Source organism: Anopheles gambiae, chromosome 3 (assembly GCF_943734735.2).
Source record: "Anopheles gambiae chromosome 3, idAnoGambNW_F1_1, whole genome shotgun sequence".
Taxonomy (NCBI): domain Eukaryota; kingdom Metazoa; phylum Arthropoda; class Insecta; order Diptera; family Culicidae; genus Anopheles; species Anopheles gambiae.
This window is the reverse complement of record NC_064602.1, coordinates 11,739,963-11,763,767: the sequence shown is the minus strand read 5'-3', so window position 1 is coordinate 11,763,767 and position 23,805 is coordinate 11,739,963. Positions and strand designations below refer to the sequence as shown.

Below are 23,805 nucleotides of genomic sequence, written 5' to 3'. Positions count from 1 at the left end.
TCCATGAGCGCAGCAACTGTACCAATGAAGGCCTTGGCGATCTATGACATACAGGGTTTTCCAAGTCGTATTAGAATGTGCACATAATTATTCACCGCCTGCAAGATGTTTTTCAACAGCTATCTCATATTGTTTTGCCATCACTATACAATTCCAGTTCTTACACATGTTTTTTTAACAAATCACAAAGAACTGTCACACTCAATTCAACTTGAGACGTGTAGAAAATCATGTGGAAGAACTGATAAATTATTGTGATGCAAATATAACATTTGCCAGCAGTTGAAAAAAATCTTGCAAGCATGAATTAAAAATGTTGTTGACATTGGTAAGTGACTCGGAAATCCCTGTATTGTTTACCCGCAGCAGGATAGTCAGTCCTACGTAAAAGGGTCCAAGGTCCAAATGGGCCTAGAACCCATGACGTACATGTTGTTAATTCGTGCGAAACGAATCTTGTACAACGGGATCCAAACCAACAAAATGCTATCGTTAAAAAGCAAAATTTTCGTAAAGAAACTATCCGTTATTGAATTTTTCATAATCGGTTTGTTTAGTGGTGGGAGCTCGGAATCGGACCTACCCGATTCCGATTCCGTGTTCGGAATCAATTCCGGAGCCGATTCCAATGCTGGAATCGATTCCGATTCCGGAGTCGATTCCGGAGCCGATTCCGGAGCCGATTCCGGAGCCAATTCCGGAGCCGATTCCGGAGCCGATTCCGGAGCCAATTCCGGAGCCGATTCCGGAGCTGATTCCGGAGCCGATTCCAGAGGCGATTCCGGAGTTGGCTTCGGAGCCGAGCGGACTCCGGAGCAAAATCAGTTCGGGATTCTCCATGAGAATGGATCTTTTACAAGTAAATTTGGATTTTTGCGGTTATCAATACATAGTATGATTGGACCGCGCGCCTAACCAAATCCGATTCCGGAGCCGATTCCGGAATCAATGCTGGAGCCGATTCCGGAGGCGATTCCGATTCCGGAAGCGATTCCGATTCCGGAGCCGATTCCGGAATCAATTCTGGAGCCAATTCCGATTCCGAAGGCGATTCCGGAACCAATTCCGGAGTCGATTCCGATTCCGGAGCCGATTCCGGAATCGATTCCGGAAACTGATTCCGGACCTACTATCCGGAATCGATTCCAGAAAACTGCGAAGCTAGCCGGAATCGATTCCGACAAAAACTACATTTTTCCCATCACTAGTTTGCTTACATTCGCCCTTTGGCGTCATTATTACTTAACAGTGCATTGTCATCTCAATAAGAGTTCAAGTGCGTGACGATTATTTTATTGCCTCTAATTTGAATTAACACTTTGAGATGACTAATGACTTTTAATTCAAAGATTCGTGATTAACTCAATTTTCGATCTCGATTTCGATCGATGATTTATCGATGAACACTCCACACCGACGAGCTACCTTCCGTAAGATTTTGATAGTTTGTTAAAAGTGAGTTAATGATTTAACTCAAACTTCTGATAACACTGGTCAGAGAAAACTTATGCATTAATCGGGGAACAGACGAATAAATTAACAAGTTGTTAGCACGTACATTTTGGTTATCATATACAATAGACGCTTGAAGATACAATATAATTCAATAAACAAATACTCCAACGTAAACAGAACCAAAGTTTGAAGTTCTATAGTGCATGTCCTTATTTCTGAGATGTATTTCTTGTGAAACGCAGTTTCCTCAACAAAATGATAAAGAATTATAGCCATAAATTTAAGATTAGCGAGAAGGCACTCTGAACATATTAAATATTAGTAAAATGACCTTTAATATTGTTAGCATCATAACATTTCTGTGTAACCACAAACAAACTTACATCCTGGCGCTATGCCGCGATCTCTTAGTGTACAGCGGTACGGTTGACGAGCTCCTGGGTCAAATTTTCCATAGCACGTTCGATCCATCTCGGGGCCGCTCGCTTCACTGCTCACCACACCACCGCACGCACAGCATTCGCTCGTCAAGCAAGCAAGCACCACCCACCGCCCAACGATCGCAGTAAGCTTAGCTTAACGGTGTTTGATCAGCGACAACGACAAACAATACGATCCTTCAGCGGGGTCGTTGCGTGTTTTCTTTTCTCTTGCTTCACTACCACTGGTTTCTTGAGCGCGTTGGAAGTTACATTTGGAAATGAAATTCGATTCGAACCGGCTTCTTGACGAACAGCTGGGAAAACAACCTTCCCCCACGCACATTTACCACATTCACACACAACACACTGGTAGGCCGTTCAAACGGGATGTCTCATTAGACGTGGGCACACTTTTCTGGAAAAATCTTGTTTATCGCATGTTTTGATTTCCGATTTACGTAGACGAATCAATTTTCTTACTATTCACCACCAGCCAGAGCTAAACTCGTTGCACACACTGCCACACACTGTGGGAGAAAATGTTGAACTAAACCCATTCAAAAAGGTGTGGTGGTACGCACCTCAAGAAGCTATTGAAAGCACACACAAACACGAAAAACGCACGAAAAGTTTCCCAACGACGAGGTGCACGAAACGAAAAAAAAACACACGAGGAAAGATGAAAAATGATTCAAAGCATTTAATTTACGCACCGACCAGCCAGCCAACGCACAGGCGAGTGTTACCGTTCTTTAGTGTTCTAGCACTGGGGGGCCCTTCGCTCGGGTGTGCCGATGATCTCGTGCCTTACCGACGTCGCTTTATTTGCCATAAATTATTTCCCCGGCCGTGGAAAACAGCGCGTTAAGGGACGGAAGGAAAAAAGGAGCAGAAAATGTGTATTTTTTATGTTTTCTTTAGGCCACTTCAGGTCAGTTCACTCCTCGAACGGCTACTACACACAGCCAGGCAATGGTAGCATCTCCCGGTGGAAAACCTTTGAAAATCGACACCACCTTGTGACTAACAACTAGCAACGCTGAACTGCACTAGAGGATGCGTGGCACGGCGAAGGGATAGAATGTGTTGCAGCCGGTGGTTTCGCTTTTGTTGCGTTCATTTGTCAGCCGGCGGAGAGACACGCGCGCGCGTAACAAATGTAGCATTAATACGCGAAATTAAAACTTGCCCGGCGTGCTTTTGTGTGTAGCAGGAACAATTGCGTAATCTAAAAATAAAATGATTAAAAAAACACACACACGAGACCACACAACCGGCACAGCGCCAACCAAGTTGAAGAACCACTGCGGGCAAAGCGGTTGCGTGATTCTAGCGCGAATTCGTGACACGTCTTTCAAATTAATGGTGGCATGTTGTGATCGCTGCTTATCCACTTAATAATGCGTTGGAACTAGTGATTTTAGCTAGTTATTTGATGTTTTATTTTATATATATTTTATATTTAATAAATAGAACAAAATAGAAGAGTATTGCTAACAAATACAAACTTATGTACTTAAAAAATTGACTGAAAAGTTCTATCAAGTCCTTTTAGGCATTAACAAGAGTTTCTGAAACTCAAATAGGAAATGATCATCCAGATCGAATTCAAGAAGAATTACAAAAAGCCAAATTTGCTTTACAAGCAACAAATTTGTATTTAGGATTTGATGCTTCATGTTTTCATATATTTATAATAGTAATATAAAACAATTCTAACACATCTAGATGAAAAATAATAAAAATGAACAAATCAGATTAAATTGTCTTCTAGTTTTATGTTTAATAGGGTCATCAGTGATGCTATATGGAACTTTTTCATAGTTTTTTGAAGGTATTGGAGCACACGGTACAATGTTTCCACAGTTTTCACATGTACATGCTTATGTTCAATTGTTTTTAAAGTTAAAATTACAGCATTTATCCGCAGTACGCGATACTCGAAATATGCGAATTCGCACTACGCAATTTCTTCTAAATTTGACAGCTCCATGTGTTTTTTTGCAAATATTTTAATTCTTTGAAATATTTTATGCTCTTTTTGAATTTCGCTAATGTTCTAAAAGCATTTTGCACTCAATTTGTGCAAAAGATACCTGTTTTACAACAAAAAAAACTTTAATGCAAAACTCTGTGGCGATAATTTTCGACCCTCGAACCAGTAGTGTAAACAATTTTTCCATAGGAATCTGCTACACGCAAAAACTCGAGATACGATACGAGTACGATAGGGTATATCGGATAATGACTGCACAGTGTTGAAAAAAAAAATGACACAACTACTAGGAAATTCCAACATGGTCCGGGACAGTAAAAATCAAAATTTATTTAAAATTGAGGTTCCTGGCCAAAAATGTGATATTACTAAAGCATCATCCATAGTCTCCAACAAATATAAATACTATATTGCTAAGGAAATTGCGCCGGCAAATTGAAGTAATGACGAATTATTGGCAGGTGAAGGCACAAAAAACGAGCTTTCGTAACTAATGAAACAATAAACTCAATCATGTATAAATAATACTTCCTGAATAAATAGAAATACACTGTCACAAATAAATAAATAGATGCGTTAACACATTAACACATTAACTGTAACATTGTTTGTTGACAATTGTTTAGAATTCTAGCAATACGAAAACCGTATTCAATACGAACCGAGGTCTTCTATAGCTTAATATTGCATTAACCAACACAGATGATTAGTCGCAGTGATCGTTAAATGCACAACACATGATCTAGCACTACAATACTGGAATAACTGTGAGCAAAATTCCAACGCTTCTGATCACGTCACCACCAAAGGATATAATGCTTTTCGAAACTTTACTACTTTTCCCTTCCATTTTTTTTTCCTGCCTCTTTTCCCATCCTGCGGTGCAATCTCGCGACACCAAACACCTCGTCACAAAACAATTGGCCGCGTGGGAGTCCCAGACACTTAACACTTGTTATGGCACTTGGTTCGGAATTGACCGAATTGACACGATCGCGGCACCAAGCGTCTCGCCAAATTAATGGCCCTTAGGACAGGCTGGCACATGGCGCTTCTGTGCTCGCTGTGACCCAATCGTGACACTCCCACGGCACGATCGTCAATAGGGTGGATCCGTCGCCGAGACGCAACGGTTCCGGTTAAGAAAATGGTAGCCTGCAATGATGTTTGTAAACATGTCTCCCCGCACGCTAATGCGAACGCTGCGATCACAATTTCGTCACCAGGAAAACGACACATCAGGCAGGGGGAGTTTGTCAGCAAGAACATATTCACACACACACACACGCGGACGCACTGTCGGTGACAGTAATCTGCTCTTGGCGCTGATCGATTTAACGACTTATGTAGCTGTTAGCTCCGTCGGTGTCCCACTTTTTTGTTAACTATTCCTTTGGGATCTTGTCTAGGGAACGCCGTAAAAAACACGAGTGACAACACTGTGCCGAAAACGATGCCCAAATAATCACACAAACGTACGGATTTTCGAGGGGATTTTCCTTACACGAACAAACGGAGCGGGGTGCACGCTCGACCACACCACACTTGTTGTCTCGCGAAACCGGGGAGACTTGCCAAGAGCGAGAGATACACGTTCCGCGATCGCACAGCACTGCGAATGGAATGAAAACCGTTTTTCACGAGATTTCGGTCCCGTGGTTCGTCGGCGGCAGTAGCATGAAGATCGTCGGCGTCGGCAAAAAAAACGCACACACAAACTTCCTTCCCACAGCAGCGGCAGCAATCTCTGAGCTGGATTGTACGCGCGCGTATGGGAAGCATTAGGTTGATCAAGTTGCTAGAGGCCGGTTGACGTGGGCCAATGGCCGCCCTACTAGCGTGATGGTTTGCGGTAGCAGAGGGAGCAAAAAAACACACATCTGGGGGCCACACAGCCGTCCCAGCCTGTTCGTCGCGCCTGTTGGCGTTTCTCGGGGACAAATTCTGGGCGCCATGGACAGCGTGTGTGCTTGGGTGCGTGCGTGTGTGTGTTTGTGTGGCACGAAAACCGACCGATGGGATAGTGGGAAAATAGAACGGAGTTTTACGATCCCTTAACGATCGCATTACATTCTCGACACGTTCAAGATAAGTTTTTAAATCTGTTCTTTTAAAAAAAATCGTTCAAAATTCGTCGTTGTCAAGTCTTACAGGGGTTTCCAATTCACTTATAAGCGTGATGTTACGGGATGGTTTTCAACATCGATCATCTATTATTTATTTATATCGCAAGAGTTTTTAATTTCCTCAACATGATTTTCAACACTAATAAATTTCCAACAATTCGCTGTGAGAAAACAATATTAAAAAAATTCATAATTAATTGTTGGCGGTTTTGACGCATTCTCTCAACTCATATCAATTTGTTGTTCAATTTGGAAAAAAATCAATAAAAACACATATTATTTTGTAGAAACCAGTTCAGGCCGTAAAGTGTTCATGTTGAAGTTCATGTGAAATAAGGGAAAAAATATATTGTGATTACATGAAAACATCTCAAAAAGCTCAAAACTTCAATACAGGGTTTTCCAAATCACTTTCGAATGTGCACGTAATTATTCATCGAATCCCAGATGTCTTTCAACAGCTGTCATGTTGTGTATTTGCTTCAAAATGAAATTTCAGTTTTAACACATGATTTTCAACACATAACAAAGAACTGTCAAATTCAATCCAGCTTGAGTCGTGTTGAAAATCATGCTGAAGAAATTAGAAATTATTGTGATGGAAATGAAATATCAGATCGATGTGGAACATTATTTTGTACGCGGTGAATAACAATGTTTACAGTGGAAAGTGACTTGGAAACCCCTGTAAGATCAGAACAAACGGCGATTACAGGTTTTTCCAAAAGAATTTCCTATTTCAACATCATTTTTCTCTGTTTTTCAACATCTGTCATACAATAACATTTCGTTTCTTCTACATGATTTTCAACACATTACAAAGAACTGTATGGAACGGCTTGTGTTGAAAATCATGTGGATGAACCAAGGTCTATAAATTACTACAGGTCGGTCCGTTCATTGTAATTTGCCCAAATTTTCATTTGACAGCTAGGGTGTCCAAAGTTACTCAGAAATTCATACAATGTCCTTAGCAACCCTAACACCCTATATGCTAATCTCCATAGAAATCTCCATCCATTATGGCTATCAAAATCAGAGCTAAGGACCAACGTGTAGACTCTCTAGGCACCTTGGGATGAACTAAAAAAATATTGTAATGCAAATACAACATTTGACAGCTGTTGAAAAACAGCTCGCTAGAAATGAAAACTGTTGTTGACATTGGAAAGTGATTCGAAAAAACTCTGTAATCTGTAATCCGCGATATAGGCATCCTCGATTTTTAAAATATATCCAAGCGCTATGTAACAATTGAAAATTATTAAAAACATATTGTATTATATTAATCCATAATACCATATTGGGCAATATTGATTATTTTATAGAAAAGAAATATTAAAAATATTCTTAAAAAATTAAAAAATAGTAAATAACTAAATTAAAAATAGTAAAGCCCAATGTTCTAATGTGCGGCAAGACCGACAGTCCCTTAATAGAGTAATGATGACTAGAGTCGGCGCGAACCGGTCAGTGAAAAATTCAAAATACGACCACAACACACCGACCCGACACTGCAACTAGTGGGTCGTTGCTGGGAAAGGGAGGAGGGGTGGGGGCGGGTAGATGAAGGTGTTTTCCTGTCTGGCGATAGAACCACGACCGTGCGAAGGCGCAACTGAGCCGTGCTGTAAGGGACCGTGTGCCAGTCCGTGAGGGCGGAAAAGAGAAAAAAGAAAAGCAAAATAAAACACACACACACAGGAATCACCCGACGCAAAGCAATCCTGGCCGTTTCTGTCACAATTTAAAATTTAAAATAAATTCCCTTCCACGCGGCGCGCAAACGCTACCGAACCGCGCGCTGGTCACTAGCGCGTTGCGTTGTGTTTGTTCCCGTGTGTGAGCGTGACACGCATCGTTGTTCAGCGCAACGAGCGCAGGTTGATGTTCTGCGGCGATGCAGATTTCTGCCCCCCTTCTGTTCTGTAGAGAAACTCGCTCCCTTTCCTTCTTCTACCACACAATTTCCTCACAGTTGCGAAGAGGCGTTCCTGTGTCTAACGGACCGCTGCGTCCTCCACGGTCTGAGATTTGATGGACAGCAGGCCACACACACCTCCACCCACCCAAATGGTGTGTAGTTGTTGGTGGACTTTGCAAACGAACGTTTTGTTGCTTTGTAAGAGAGGAGGAAGAAAAAAGAACGATACTATAGGGAGGAGTAAGAGAGAGGGATAGAAACTTCAGGGGGGAACTCGCTGCAACTGCAGTTGCATATGCAAATGCCGCGCTAGAACGGAGCTAAACCAACTTAAATTAAACAGTGCAAACAGCATTTTTAGGTTATTGTCTGTCACTACGTTCAATTAATGATTTAAATTAACTTATAGATTTGTAAGATTTGTTCACCTTAATAAGGGCTCTAATGTAACTTGCAAAGACCGCATTTTGTTTAATCTTGATTTTTACTTTTCGTAAGTTAATCATAACATACTATGAGTTTACAGCATAAGTTTTATTTTGATAACTTTCATAGATTTTTACCCGATTTTTTTAACCACTTATAATCATAAAAACATCTTAATAAATGATTTAAATAAAGCAGCCTCAAACGAAATTGCTGATCAACTTATTCCTCGTGTTTTTCGCGGGAGTTGAAAATGTGGTATCGAAAACATATCGGTTCATGTGTTCGGGGAAAAAGTAGCGACTACTACAATAAAGTAACATTGTGTAGATTTTTTTTATGGAAATCAAAACATGTTAAAAGATTAATAATTTTAATAAAAGAGGGGTTTTCATGATTTTAACCAATCTAAATACGTATTTCTACCTACCCGTATAATTGACGGGAGTCCGTAGAGATGGGTATATAAGAGAAGCCCGTAAACCTATTGTTAATCTAGATCTTAGGTCCTCAATCTTACTAGCATAGCAAAAAATTACAAACCTAAAATGTCAAATCTTCACAACTTTTGAATATTAAATCTGAGTTTCGATTTGAAATAGTTTAACATTTAACAAGTCATCGCCGGCCACATTATAGACTCTTTTTGGGAACCGTATTTGGCCCGCGGACCGCAGTTTTAAGATTCCTGATTTAAATAACAGAAAATAATTCTTGAGTTTCTAGAATGCACGAACTTAGGTAAACTGTTCATCATTGAGCTATAATTAGTATTATACTCCTAATGTGTAAAATAACATTAGGGTTTATACATTTTGAATTAGTTATTAATTATTATCAATAATTTGATTATTATTCATTAATTATCACATTCATTTCAAGGAGTTTTTAAATAAAAAGGATCAACCATTATTAATTTTGAAACGATTAGAATTCAAAAATGTGATGATTTGAGAACATGTTGTAGCCTAAATAAGTATAATACGAGTAATTCTTCTTTTTTTGGCTTAACAAGGCCTGCATTTGTACCACTTGTGGGGTTGACTTTCCCTGAAAAATAAATTCAAGATGTTCTGCTTATACTGGACATCAAGATAAGCAATTCTAGAAACATTTTAATTATATTTCGAACAACAACAAAGGGTTCATTCTAATCGATCAAAAGAAAGTTGACCTCATTAATCCTAATTTTTTATTTGTGATTTGTTATCAAAAATTATGAGGATTATGAGCGGACAACTCAAGTTTGTGATAACACAATTCAAAGCAATCATATTCTAATTTTTGCACTCATTTCAATTCAAATTGCTGATAAGACCGAAAAAGCTTCTGGAAATCGAAATAATACATGCAAAAAGGTCTTTTTTCTCTATTATCAAAAGAGATGACGAGCCAACCAAGGCCAAAAAAACCTCATTATACTGTCTCAGACGCTGTAAAAGACGCCGAACGAAGCGCAATGTCAGCCAGCAGCAGAGCATGTATACATTATCACCGCTTTCTAACACACCAACCAGCGACAAGTATGACAAACACACACACCGTGTCACAGCTCTAATGCGTGCACCTGCTATCAGTTTGTTTATCAATGCAGAGACATGCAAACAAACACCAGCAAGCTAACCTGGGAGGACACATTCGGCCGTAACAGACCGGTGGGGGGCTAATTATTACACATTCCGATCGCGTCCGGATAGTCCAAAAAGAATAGAAAACCGACGCACACACACACACACACGCACACACCTACATGCCAACACATGTGTGCCTTCGTAAGCGACCTGTCGTTTGATTTTCTCCCTAAAAATAAACCCCAACTAATTCATCCATCCCTTTCCTTCCCCCCTTCACCGCCTGGGTGTTGCTACGATACATGTTGCTGATTGGGTCGCGAAACATAGACTGACACTGACTTACACACGCGTACACGCACACTTTGATCGGTCGAGATATGAATGAAGCCGGAACACAACAGGGGCAAACGATAAAACAGCACACAAAGTGTGTAAAGGGTTTGCCTTCAAAATAAATTAAATCCTAATCTCACACACACACACTGATACACTGGGCCGCATCACGACCGGAGCAGAGTTACGCAGAGCGACTGGTGGACGACGACTTTTGGCTCTAAACCGCGCGGTCTGCTTCGACACATGTTCGACTATTTGGTGGCCCCAACTTGCGGGGAACCTTGTTTCGATGGAAGGTTGTGTGGGGTTCATTGTCTCGTGCAGGCGCACCGGACCGGCAGATATCACGTAGATATCCATCAGCTGAGACGGACATAAAACGGTCACGGACCTTCTGTTGGCGAAAAACAATAACACACCAATACTCTTCGAGAGTGAAGCACCTTTCCTACATTTGAAACACGTGCGTGTGTATATCGCGGGTAATAGTATACCCATCGCACCCCTACACTGGGCCCGAAGAAAGTAATACGCAATACACAATTGTTGGCACACTTTTAATGACAATTTAATTAAAAACTTTGTTTACAAATGTCCCCAAAGCCCCCGAGCGACAACGACGACAACAGCCACCGAGCAACGACACTGAACAATGGCGACCAACTGACTGCCAGGGGCAACGGCAACGTAGTCGGCATGGTCCTCTACACACTAGATCGATCGCGACACATACGCGCGGGATTTTTTTTCTTTTTTCGAACAGCGCGTCATTTCTCGCGCGCTCGGTCAAACCCAGAATCTTCTCTGTTGCGCTCGCAAACATGATGTCTCTCACTCTCTCTCTTTCTTTCGCTGCTCATTGCTTTCAGTTTTATTTTGTTTAGTATTTAGTGAGTTTTTTTCATCCCCTGTCCAATGCTTCCCCCTCTGCTACAGAACGCAGGCCCGCCCAACTGGTGATGGTCGTTGCAGCTGATTAGAGCCGAGCACCTTTTAATGACCCGTCCCGTCACCACCAGCAACAGCAGCAGCAGCATATCGCACCCCCAAACTAGCAACTTGGAGAGGGAAGGAAGAGGAGGAACACACCCACTAAATCGACCGCTTACATGACCTTCCGTTCCATCGGGAAAGCGTTCACACGCGGGAGTAAAAGGGAGTAAGAGTGGTAAGAGTTATTTGATGATGATGATGGATTTACTGACTTCTTCGATGTTGTTGTTCGTTTTTTTTCTCCAATCGAACATCAGCCATTAGAAAAGGCAAGGGAAGAGGATTAGATAAATCGATTGGTGCCAGAAGCAGGAAGTGGCGCACTCGGAAGCCGCTGAACCCATATCGGACACCAACGTGACATTTAAGCGATAGCAAAAACAACAGAAAACTGGGTGTCTTGTGAGCTCATCAATTTGAAATTAGGAAGAAGTGTGAGGTGTCGAATCATGATGCAAGTAAGGAAGGAAGGAAATTAGCTTCAAGAACATCGCGATTTTTAATTATTTTTAAAAGCAGTACCGGTTTGTATCGCCCCACGTGGCTGTTAACCATCTTTGTGCATGGCACGCGCGATGTTATCGCTGTTGCTTTGAATAATGGTGATTAAATAAGCAATAAATCGTCTATGCTCGGCTTGCAAGCATTTTTTTTTTTTGTAAAGATGGGATGAATCATAAATGAGTCATCGAAACACATATAGAGCTTCATTACGAGAACTGCAGTGGAGCGAATTTAAACTAACAAATACGACGCAGTTTATTAAACATCATTCAGCATCTATCTATCTGTCAATCTATCAATCCTAAAATCTATACGAAATCCTAAAATCTATACTAGTTCCGCCAGGAGTCGTCCGCAGTCGTCCGGAGTCGTTCGGAGTAGGAGTCTTCCGAAGTCGTTGGGAGTCATTGAGAGTTGTCTGGAATCGCCCGGAGTCGTTTGGAGTCATAGTCGTGTCTGAACGATTCCGAGCAACTCTGGGCGACTCCGGACGATTCCAGATAATGCTGGGCGGACCTACCTACCGGAGTCGATTCCGAAATTATTGTAGTCGGATCGGAGTCAACTCCGGATTTTTGCAAACTTTACCCATCACTAGTCTAGGCCATGCCTGTCCAATAATGGGCATGACTATCTATGACTCATTGATGTAATTATACTAGGATAGTCAGTCCTGCGTATAGAAGCTCAGGTCATATGGACAAGTCATGCGAGTTGTGCAAATTTCAACGATAGAATCAATTTATAAGCTAGAGTGGAGTCTTCGGGAACCATATTCTATATGTCAAAGGAGACCTCGAAATATGCTAATTATACAGACATCATTGGTCTGCCGCTTTCCTATATAACTAAAGCCTACCAAGGCGGTAGAGAACCTGGGACTCCAGATAAACGCAAGGAAAAGACCAAACTGATGGGTAACACAGCACCATCAGCGACCCTGCAAACATATCCATGATCGGCTGACAACCAGCATTCTTGCGCGCAACTCAGCTGACCCTGGGATAGGTGACATCTGGGACGACTTCAGAAGTGTGTTCTGCTATCTGTACGTCACACCTACGTAGGTTTTCGTTAGTTATTGGAAGGGCCGCTGATGTTGCCACCATCAATTTGTCTTTGCCCCAAAGGATCTGCTATCCGAGATTCTCTGCCGCCTGCTCGATCCCTTGCTATTCTTCTGCTGCATAGAAGAGTCACAAACCAATGCTGTCTATATCATCAGCGTATGATAGGATCTGGGTTGACTTAAAGAAGATGGTTCCCGAAGTCTCCACCCTCGAGTGCGTACTCCCCATTTCAAAAGTACGTTCACCTAAATATCTGTTCGTCATCCCTACGTAGGTTTGGATTTCATTTCGCGACGGACGCATCTGAGACTATATCTGACGTGGCACTGTCCAGATCTGACGAAATCGCGTTAGAGTACAAGATGTACAGAAGGTTTCTAGGCCCCGTATGTAGAAGGACAATATAGTAACCGATACAAAGACAGAGCTATACCAAGTCAAGTCCTATAAGGACGTCCAAAAGGAAAGAGGGGGCAATTTGGCAATTGGAATTTCCAATGTGGCTGTCCTAAAAGGGACTTCCCGTCACATAAAGTTCACTACCCTTAAGAAATGGTCAAGAATGTGGCCCAAAATTATGATAACCCCTGAAACCCTCTGAAATACTTGATTATTTTGAAAATTTGAAAATAAAGAATAAGAAATAAATATAAAAAAAACATCAATATACATTCTAAAAGAAGTAAAAAGTAAAAATTATTCACGAACAAAAAAGAAAAACATAAACAACTAATAAAGCACGCATATATGCCAAGGTAGAATAGAAAACAAGTAGCATTTATTTTTGTAACCTTTTTATTATTTTTTTTTGTTCAGTTGCTTGCATTTTTTGTTTATACCATTTCGCAATGACTTCTTGCACTTTCTTTTTGTTTATTTTTTTTTTTAATTTTCCTCTTTAATGTTGCTTAATCTTTCCTAGTCTCTGAGCGGCGGTGACGGCGACAGTCAATCGTTCAAAACTGCGTGTTCCAACTCTCTATAACTCAATTTCCTGTGTGCCAACATTCTCTGTCTGTGGTTTCGGAGGGGGCGGGCATGAAGAACCATCCTCTTCGTTTACACACGCAAATACACAGAAGAGCAAGAGCTAAGGATTTCTGCGTTTTTAGTAAGTGCACGTAAGTTGTCTAGAATCCTCACCTCGCAAGGCTAGGGGGGCTGTCGACGTTGTGTATGAAAGTCACGAGAACTGCTACTACACACCGACAGCTTGAACTTACTCTCTCTCTCTTCCATGATGATCATTGGGCAGGGTTTTCGTGTCTGTTTTCTGTCTTTCTAGACCGTCTACCTCTCGCTCTCTCTCTGTCGTCCCTCGCTTTCTCCATGCTACGCACTAAGCTAGCAAAATATTCTTATTAGACATTTGTTTTAAAGTTATAAATCAGTAACTGGGGCAGAGCTGTGATCATCAGTACTAAACGTGCGCGTTCATATGCTGGCTTGGTCTTGCTGTCGATCGCGCGCTGCGTTTGCTTCGTGCGCCTGCAGAGTCAGACTTTCTTCATCCATCCTCATTCTCAACAATTCTCACCGCTCGTTCAGTTTTAATCGTATCTCTTTTTTAAGCTTCTATTAATTCGTCTCCGCTGGGTTTTTTACGCCATCGATGTTTTGTTTGTTTTCTATAATCGTTAGAGAGAATATGCTCATCATCAGTGTTTTTCGTAAGCAATCCCTTCCTAGTAACAAATTACTATCCTCTCTCTCTCTCAGCCGATGCTTACATGCGACACAAAGATAAGCTTTAAATTGCCAAGATCACCTTTTGTTTTGCATCAACACTCTGCAGTTATCGTCTGTTCTTGGACAACTTTTTAAACCCTCCAACCGGTCGCTAGGTTCGTCATTCTGTTGGCCGTCAGTGTCATCTGTACATCCTATCTTGTAATTTGCCTTCAGCACATCTCAGCAAATCTCTTACGCCGCGCGTATTTCTGTGTGTTTGTGTGCAGTTATGTATTTTGTTTTAGTTTTTATCATTTTTTTTTTGTTCAACATTATTAGCCTGTCCTCTCGTGCACACTTATCTGCTTGTATCTCCTCTTTCACTCACAACTATCTATAATATTAAACTGTTTGCATAATTCGTTTTAATTCCTAATCCGCCATCTGGGGAGTTCTCTTTTTCTTCTTCTTTTTTAATCTCCCTGTGGCACTTGTTGCTCGAGAGAAGCACCCCACACACACACACTCTGGGCTATTTTTTTATTATTACGTTCTATGCCAGCAGTAATTGTATCATGGTTGATTGGTTGGTTGGTTCGGGTTTCGTTTGTAAAGACTTTGTCTGGCGATCGCCATCGCCATCGCTGCCTGATATAGGTATGGATCGCCCTTAACAAACCATACCTATATCACGCCACCCTTCTGCACCTTCTTTTACGCATCGGCTGGTTGTGTGCTGAGTTCGTCGCTGTCTGCTTGCCGTTGCTGTCCTGCTGCAATGGGAGTCTTTTAACGTGCTTCCACAGCAAAAATTGTACACACAAAACACAGCACCGGATTGAAACACACAAAACACAACGAGACACAAAAAAAACACATTAATTTCAGTAGAATTATATTAACTGTATACAAAAGCAGCATATAATAAACGAACTACAACCAAAAGCACACAAAACAGCAGTATAAAGCTTGCGCGCGCGCCCAAAATGAAACATTATTCAGCGCTTTTAAAAGTATTTTAGAACACACCCACCGTATGCGACAACAGAAAAAAATCGCGCATCCGGGAACGCACAGGTTTGGCTCCTACCAACCCTTTTCTTTGCTCTCCGGTTTCGCTGTGCGCGGTGTTCCTAACTGGGGCTGGGGGCGCCCCTTAATTTTGCGATAAGTTTTCCCCATAAAAGCAAACAGGTCCGTACGTAATTGCTAATTTTACAATGCTTCATCCTCCTATCTCGATGTTTTTTATCTGCTGATGTGGGTGTGAGTGTATGTATGGAGGCAATGCAACAAGATTTTCCCGGCCATTCAATTTAAGAATGAACGATAACACGCCTATTGACTGTCTTCAACCGGTTGTGTGTGTGTGTGTTGAAGTCGAACCTAGTTCGTCTCATCCGTTTCTTTTGTATTTTGCATACTCTCTCTCTCTCTTTTACACAACATTCATTGCTATGGTACAATCAGTGTCTCGCCGGCAGCAAGAATAAATCGTGTGCATTGACCTCTGGCAAGGCCGAGGACCACTGCTGCATTTTAAAATGACCGTTTCGTGCCCTCGATATTGGACATGAACCGATCAGAATAGAAACAAAAAATCGTGATATTTCAAATACACTCACATACTTTCTACATTCCCTCCCCTCCAGCGGCTCAACTCAACAGCCCACAAAAAGGTCGAGGGGTTGTGTTGGCGGTGGTGATGATAGCAGCGGCGATGACGATGACGACAACCGTTCGATCGATGATCCTGATGAGGGCGGGGGAAAACAAGGCTTTTCACTGAGCACTGTAAAGCGCAAATTTAGTATCTCTATCTCTCTCTCTCTATCTCTCTCTCTCACACACTCCTGCTTGCTGGATATCTAGTTGTAAATCTTGATCGCCTTTTCCATGTAGTTGAACCTGCTGCGTTTGGTGTTTTTGTTGATGTGCTCCAGCCCGAGGAAGGTCCGGGAGTGCGGGTCGCTCGGATCGCCCCGGAACGTTTCCAGCTTGATCTGTATCATCTCGTCGTCGATGTAGTCGATGTGCTCGGTGATGATCGCTAGCCGGTACTTCTCCCACTCCTTGTCCGACACGCCCAGCTTCTTCTTCATGCGCTCCTTCAGCGAGGCGAACGTTTCGTCCTGCACGGTGCGTATGAAGAACGGTATGCCGAACACGCTCGAGATGTCCTTGGTGAAGTGCAGCACCGGCACGAGCATCTCGTGCTCGCCGAGCGCCACCTCGTCCTCGGCCACCTCCTCGATGCGGTACATCGTCTGGTTGCCGATGCTCGACTTCTGCACGAACGGGTTCTCGGTGTAGTCGTGCAGCTGGTCGAGCGGCGTATCGTCGGCCGGCCCGGGCGACAGCCGGTTCTTCGACAGCTCGGAAATCCGCAGCTGCTTCGTGCTCGCCTCCGCAAACTCGATCACCTTCCGGGCCTCCTCGAGCAGGTCGCGCACGGTACCGTTCTTGTTCGGGTAGAGGATCAGCTCCTTCTCCTCCTTCAGGTTCGGCATCAGGTAGAGGCAGCGGAACTGCTTCTTGTTCTCCAGCTCGTTGATGTTGATCGAGAGCTTCTGGTAGAACAGCTTGCGGATCGTTTTCGTCTTGCTGTACTGCAGCACCTCCCGCAGCGAGCCGGCGTAGCTGTGCGACAGCGGCTGCCCGGGCAGGTCGCTGTAGTTTTTGCTCTTGAAGAACTGTATCTCGTACGGGTTGACGTTGATGCGGCGGCCGACCGCCTTCGCGATCTGGTCGTACGTCGACTCGGACGACAGGTCGAGCGTGAAGCCGGTATCGTTCGGGATGAGCGTGTCGAGAAAGATGACCTCCATGCGGCAGAACAGATCCTTGAAGTACGCCTCGCACGTCGGAAACTCGAGATTGTCCTGCGGCGGGTGCAGCTTCTCGAACACCACGATCGTGCCGTGGCAGAGGAAGGACAGGGCGGTCTGCAGCGTCTGGAACTGGTCCGTGATTTTCTGCGCCTTGTTAATGTCCACCACCTCGTACAGCTGCAGCTCGGTGTCCGGCTCGAAGTAGGCGCGCTTGTTCAGCCCGCGCACCAGCTCGGCGACCGTCGTCGACGGTTTGTACAGCCCGTGGCCGCAGTAGTTCAGCCGCTTCTCCACCGGATCGTAGAACTTGAAGAACAGCAGCGTGTCCTCGAACGTGATTTTGACCGGCTCGAGCTCGGTCCGGCCCGGCAGCGGCAGCTCGAGGAAGATCGTGCACGAGTGCTTCGTCTCGGGCGACGCGTACTTGGCGCACGTCTCCGTCGACGCCGGATCGATGTACTCGAACTTGTGCGGCTTCTGGTTGGCGGGCTTCTTCACCTCCCACAGCCGGTACTGGTCGACCTTGAACGCGCGCCCGACCTGCTGCACCACCGAGGCAAGGTCGGTCGTCTTGCGCACCTTCAGCGTGCGGTACGCGGCCGTCGTCGCGTCGAACAGGTCCGACTTCTGGTGCACCTCCATGTAGTCCGCGAGCAGGATGTTCAGGTTGACGAAGTTGGACGCCTCGGTGCGCTCCGTGCGCCGCACCTGCTGGATGCGCCGCTGCTCGTTCAGCCGCTCGAGCAGCTCCTCCGGGATGTCGCTCTCCTTCACCTCCTCCAGCACCTGGTGCACGACCGATTCGCGCACGTACACCAGCATGTACGCGTTGCTGCTGTGGCGCATGTTCAGCTCGTTGTCGTGCCCGCCGTAGTTCTGCTCGATCGCCTCGTTCCGGCTGCACCGGCACACCACATCGTCGTCGAACTTGCACCACTTGCCGTCGTTCTTCGGGTTGATGTAGACCACGTAGTGGCCGCCGTGGTTGTCGCCGGAGTGGACCAGCACCGCGTGCAGTATGTACGTGGCCGGCGTCTCCTCGTGCGACTCCAGGAACGGGTCCAGGTTGATCTTCTCGTCGAACTCGAAGCGATCGTTAAACTTGACCGAATTGTCCGAGATCGGATCGTACTGGAAGCGCATCAGGTGCAGGTGCAGCACGGGCGGGAACTTCATGAACAGGATGCCCTTCTCCGCCTTCTGCAGGCCGTGCTCGCCCGCGTCGTACTTGTTGTCGTCGTCCAGGATCTCCGTCGCGATGTAGTCCTTGAACGATTCCTGGATGTTTTTCTTCCCCTTGATGTTCAGCTGGATGTCGTAGAACGTTTCCGTGCGCCGGCTCGTGTAGTCGATGTTCTGGCACTTGATGTACGAGATCATCTTGCCCTCGAACAGCTTCGGGATCGTGCCCTCCAGGCTGGTGCCCTTCATCTTGTTCTCCAGCTTGTCCAGCAGCACGCGCAGAAACTCCTGCACGTCGTGCTGCATGAACGAGTCGAGCGCGTCCCAGCCGAAGCTCTTGGTCAGCTTCTTCGTGCCGACCGGTTTGTTCTGCGTCTGCAGGTCGTGGAAGACGCGCTGCAGCGCCAGCGCCACCGACTTGCAGTCATCGTCCGCCTCGGTCGGCATCTTGTACACCGCCTTCCGCAGCTGGTTGGTGAAGTAGAGCGTCTGCAGCAGCGAGTTCATGTAGCAGGTGGCGCCCTGGTTCTTCAGCCCCACGTACCCGGTGTGCTTTTTCGAGTCCCAGAAGATGCCGCGCGGCGGCTCCGCGTTCACGTACACCTCCAGCGTGATCGTGTCGTTCTCGATGAACCCGTTCGCCGGGTCCAGTATCTCCTGCCAGTTCATGAACGACGAGAAGCCCCAGTCGTTCTCCTGCATGCAGAACGTGTGCCGGATCCGGCGGATGAACGGTTCCGCGCTCCGGTCCGCCTTCAGCAGCCGCAGCTCGGCCGACGCGGAGCAGTTCCAGTTGTTGCTGGTGCTCTCGCCGTTGCACTGCAGGAAGAAGCCGAGCCCCTTGGCGGGCGACACCGAGTTGTCGTTGTTGCGCGGCATCGCCAGTATCTTCCACGGCAGGTTGCGCACGTACACCGGCGGCGACAGTATCGACTCGGTCAGCCGGCTGAACTTCGTTATCACATAGCTGAACGTGGCCTCCGACCGCACCTCGTCGTTCAGGAAGTCCTGATCGTCCAGCGCCATCGCTTCCCCGCCCCCGTCCGCGCTCGCACCGTTGGCGGCGGCGACGGCGGCTGCCGCCACTGCGGCGACGACGGCCTCTGACGTCGGGGCTGGTGGTGCTGCGGCGACCGCGTTCGTGAGGTTCTGAATGTTGGGCGGATCGATTTCATTGTCGTCTTGCGTGTCCATCGCTTCCACGGTTTTGTCAAAATCCATAGCGCTGGAATGAGAGAGTTTACAATGTTTCGGTTTCGGTTCCGCCGGGTCCGGTTCGGGCGAGGTCATGACGCATACACGCGACCGGGGCGACCGCCGGGCAGCAGCAGTAGCAGGACACACAGGAACAGGAGAAGGATGATGATGATGATGGGGTTTTTTTTTTCAGAAATGGAGCGATCGGGATCGGGCAGCCGTTGTTGTGGTGGAGGAACCGATTGGCACACGACGGCAGCAATCGGGATGGCGGGACATCGAGTTTCGAGATGGGAGAAGCAGCGCACCGGGATGATGAGGCCAGGAGGAGTTGGGCCAGAGGATAGAGAACAGAGAAAGAGAAAGAGAGAGAAATAAACACAAACTTTCAGAACAATCGGTGAACAATCTGTCTACTGGGATGGTGTGACGGAGGAGGAGGAAGGAAGGAAGGAAGGAAGGTTAGGACAGATCAACTCCAAGCACCGTGCTTCTCAGTGATTCATCCGTTATGGCGTGATAGTTAACACCAGCCAAATTAAAAATAAATAAATAAAATTAATTTTCTAGCAGACATCTCGGTGGAGAAAGAAACAAAATTAAAATTTCCTCACAAAAGTTTCCAAGGTAACGTGACACACAGCTCGGTACGGTATCAAAGTATCCTCGTTACAGCTTCTTTGTCAAGAACGATTGACAATTCTGTCATGCCACAAAACAGAATCATTTCGCTTGCATTATTTTCCTTCCAATTACTCATTGCTCCGGCACAAGCACGACCACTGGGGCAACTACAAAACAGTGCACGCGCGGGATGCGTAATTTATCGTCCACCCACCCCCCCCGACACCAGCGTCCGAACCGATTAATCTAATTAAACATCGAACACTGGTGATGGTCGTCCACACACAGGAGGGACCGGAGGAGGTCACCCGGTGATGCAATCAACGAGTGGTATTAATTAAAATATTCTCCTCCTTCACGCCATCGACGGAGCGCCTGGGAGATGGGAACTTTTCCCTCTTCCACAAACACCGAAAGTGGCCACTTTACACATGCACACACACACACGCGCGCACAGAAAGAATTCTGTTCTTCTCGACAAAACCACAACAAACTAATTGAACCCGAAGAGAACGGAACGGGGCTCCGTTCTCAGTCGTGTTTTGGGGTGCGCAAAAAAAAAGAAAGGAAAGTGCGGATGGTGTGGGAAGCTTGATCACACGGGGACAAAGAAGGTGCTATTACACGGGGAATGGGGAAGGGGTCAAGGACAACGGGGAGAATAGAAGTGGGGGGGTGGGACGGTGTTCTTTGTTTTCATACGGCCCGCGACTAGGCCTGGATACGTACTTTAAGCCCTCTGTCGGAAGAAATTCCTTCCCCGTTTTTGCGGCCGTTCGGTGCGCACGTTTTCCGCCGAGAACAGTGAGAAAGCGGGTCAGCAGCTGGAAGCCTACGCCTCCGCCTCCTCCACCACGTCGTCGTCCTTCGGGGCCCGGGGTGCCTCCTTCCTCGGCGATGCCGACGCTGGCGCCGCTGCGCTCCTCAACAACACCGCCACCACCACCACTACCGGCCGGGATGATGTTGTTTGCCTTGCGACGCTTGGGCGCTGCTGCTAGCACCAGCGAGCTGAACAGCGAACTGCGGGCCGATTTCGCCTTCGCCGGAGGAGCGACAGTGGGGGGCGCCGCAGTGCTTTCGATGCTCCCCTGCTCCGCAACAACCACCGGCCGGACTTCTTGATCTGCTTCTTCTTCTTCTTCCTTCGCTTGCTCACCGGTTGCTGCTGCTGCGATTGGCTGCCCGTCGGACGGACGATCCGGTTCGTTGGGTGCAGTTCTGTGTGGCTTACCCCAGCGAAAGCCGACCCTGCGTCCAATCCACTTTCGAGGTGGCTGCTGCTGCGGTTGTTTCGGTTCTGCTGCTGCTGCTGCCACCGATCCCTGGGAGGATCCTTTCTTTCCCCACTTCCGCAGTGTCGCGCGGTCAGTTTGCTGGCCAATATTTACCGTTTGATGGGCTGGCCACTACTGATTTTTAGCAATTCACGGTTCACGCTCCTCCTTGCGTGTGCCAGTGGCAGTCGGTGGAGAAAAACACTGCCGATGCATCCGCGAGCACACAACGGGAAGGGAGAAAAAAGGTAGAGAAATGACCAAGAAAATGAGCAGGCGTAATAGCTAAACGTCAACGCGAGGTCTGCAGTGTGTGTGTGTGTGCGTGTGTGCGTGAGTGTGTGTGCGAGCAAAAGGGGTTGCCGTTGTAGGGTTCCGTCTAGCAAAAAGAGGAAGGTGAACGTCGGTGATGTGACCTAGCGGGTCGGGAACGGTGGTGTACACACATCCGCACACGCACGTACACACACGCGCGCTGTTCGCTGCCGATCACTGGTGAGTTTTGCACCCGTACCCGTATTGGCTGCACTCCGGCTGCTGCACTTTCACGAAAACACGGCACGAACTGTACGAAAATACTTCAATTACAACGCTCGGGCACGAAAATTTGCGCTGCCAACGACGCTTACACCATTCTTGCACGGTCGGGCTGAAGGTACGTCCATGACAGGCGCGTTTGACAGCAGGCCGAATCGGGGCCGGAATGTGACGTTTGTGACAGACCACGCACGCACGTTGACGTTCGCGCGCGTTCCCAAGTAGCAAAAATGAAACGTTCCGTTTTGCTTGCGTTTTGAATTTATTTATTTCTTTATATATTTAATTTATTCGTTCACTTTTTTTGTGCAGTCACTTATTGCAGCACACGAAACTAGTCATACAATTTAATTTAAAACATAAAATTGTTCAACGCATATTACAAAAATATAGGAAACCATGGTTGATAATGAAATATTTCATTTAAGGCGCTAATGGCATAAGCCTATGCTATAGGCATAACATATGTTTTGCAATCCACACAATTTATGCCTTTTATTTATTTATTTTAATATATTTATTTTTTTATTTAATATAGTTTCATTTTATGCATAATGCCTTTTTATATAAGTTCACTGCTTTTTGCATTCAGGCGCAACATTTATTAAACATTTATTATACAGGCACAATTATTAAATCAGTCAACTATAAAAATACAACCAAAAGTAAGTCAACTTTTTAGGAACAAGTTTGGGAAGCGAACAAGGGAATGGCCGCTTCTATTCGATACAAAAAGAATATTGAAGCAATACTAGCTTTTATCAATTATTGTTACTATTCTGATAAGATCGAAAAAACTTCTGGTTTAAACTCTTAAAATATTGATGAAGAAGGATTAAATTATAATGATAATATTACAAAAAAAAACAACAACAACAAGACTGTATTTTGTCTTTTCCCGAGTTACGCGACACTCGAGTTACGCGGATTCGAGTTACGCATTATTCGCGGAACTCGGGGAAAGACTGTACAAGAAATCCAATACAAAATTAAATCTTTGTAGAATCCAGAAATATAAGTCATAAGTCAGGATAAGTCAGAATCCAGAAATACAATTAATAATAAACATTTGTCGGATGTAACATCAAATAAACACCATTATAAAATATTACCACATAAATATATCAATTAATACGGATTTTTGTACAAACATCATCAATACAAATCAGAACATAAATTTGCTGCTGATATACACGTTGCTGATGTACAGTTCTGTAAAATTTTAATATTTTTAAGCTGTAAATTTCGTAATTCTTTCAGGCAAAATATGCTTACTGATTTTGCCATTAAAAATTATGTTTCAGAAACCGTTTACGGACACCTTTAGGTGTTAGAAATCATGTTACGGGATGGATTGTAGTTGAGATTTTACACACTAAAAAGATTTCAATTTATTTAAATAAAATCCTGAAAACCGAATTTTCATGTGAACTTTTTTCGAGGTTACAGTAGCTTACAGGCTCCTACCAATGGAACATCATTAACGAGAGGGCATCGTGTTATGTTTTGCTTTGATGTTCTGACTGACCGATCGATTTTTTTTTTTTATTCAGGAGGAACACGGCTTGGCCGAAAAAAGGATTAATGAATCATGAATGCATCATTTAGTATTTCCGATATTTGGTGAAACGTAATACTTAGCAATAATTTTTCATCAAAC

At 45.0% G+C, this 23,805-nt stretch overlaps 2 protein-coding genes across 11 annotated transcripts in view; both read right to left on the bottom strand.

Moving 5' to 3' along the window:
• LOC1277441 (paxillin) overlaps window positions 1–23,805 on the bottom strand; it is a 70,161-nt gene that overhangs the window by 37,370 nt on the left and 8,986 nt on the right. The window contains exons 1-2 of one of the 7 annotated variants that reach the window (XM_061662051.1): window positions 10,849–10,927; window positions 1,839–2,424 (exon numbers count right to left, since the gene is read on the bottom strand). The exons of 2 other annotated variants lie outside the window; for them this stretch is intronic. In XM_061662051.1, coding sequence (XP_061518035.1) covers window positions 1,839–1,926 — 88 coding nt within the window. In that variant the 5' untranslated portion in view covers window positions 1,927–2,424; window positions 10,849–10,927. Of the gene's footprint in view, window positions 1–1,838; window positions 2,425–10,702; window positions 10,928–23,805 lie in introns of those variants that run through there. 4 more of the 7 variants (XM_061662050.1, XM_061662053.1, XM_061662052.1 and 1 more) reach the window with 4 other exon arrangements.
• On the bottom strand, window positions 15,376–22,310 carry LOC3291738 (ubiquitin carboxyl-terminal hydrolase 7). Of its 4 annotated transcripts, XM_061662045.1 has the most exons (4): window positions 22,123–22,310; window positions 21,061–21,812; window positions 19,810–20,092; window positions 15,376–19,735 (listed from the first exon to the last, which is right to left on the bottom strand). In XM_061662045.1, the coding sequence occupies exon 4, from the start codon at window positions 19,729–19,731 to the stop codon at window positions 16,366–16,368; it is 3,366 nt and encodes a 1,121-aa protein (XP_061518029.1). In that variant the 5' UTR covers window positions 19,732–19,735; window positions 19,810–20,092; window positions 21,061–21,812; window positions 22,123–22,310; the 3' UTR covers window positions 15,376–16,365. The 4 variants fall into 4 exon arrangements, with proteins under 4 accessions (XP_061518029.1, XP_554912.2, XP_061518027.1 ...); XM_554912.3 differs by having other exon boundaries at window positions 15,376–20,092; XM_061662043.1 differs by lacking the exon at window positions 19,810–20,092.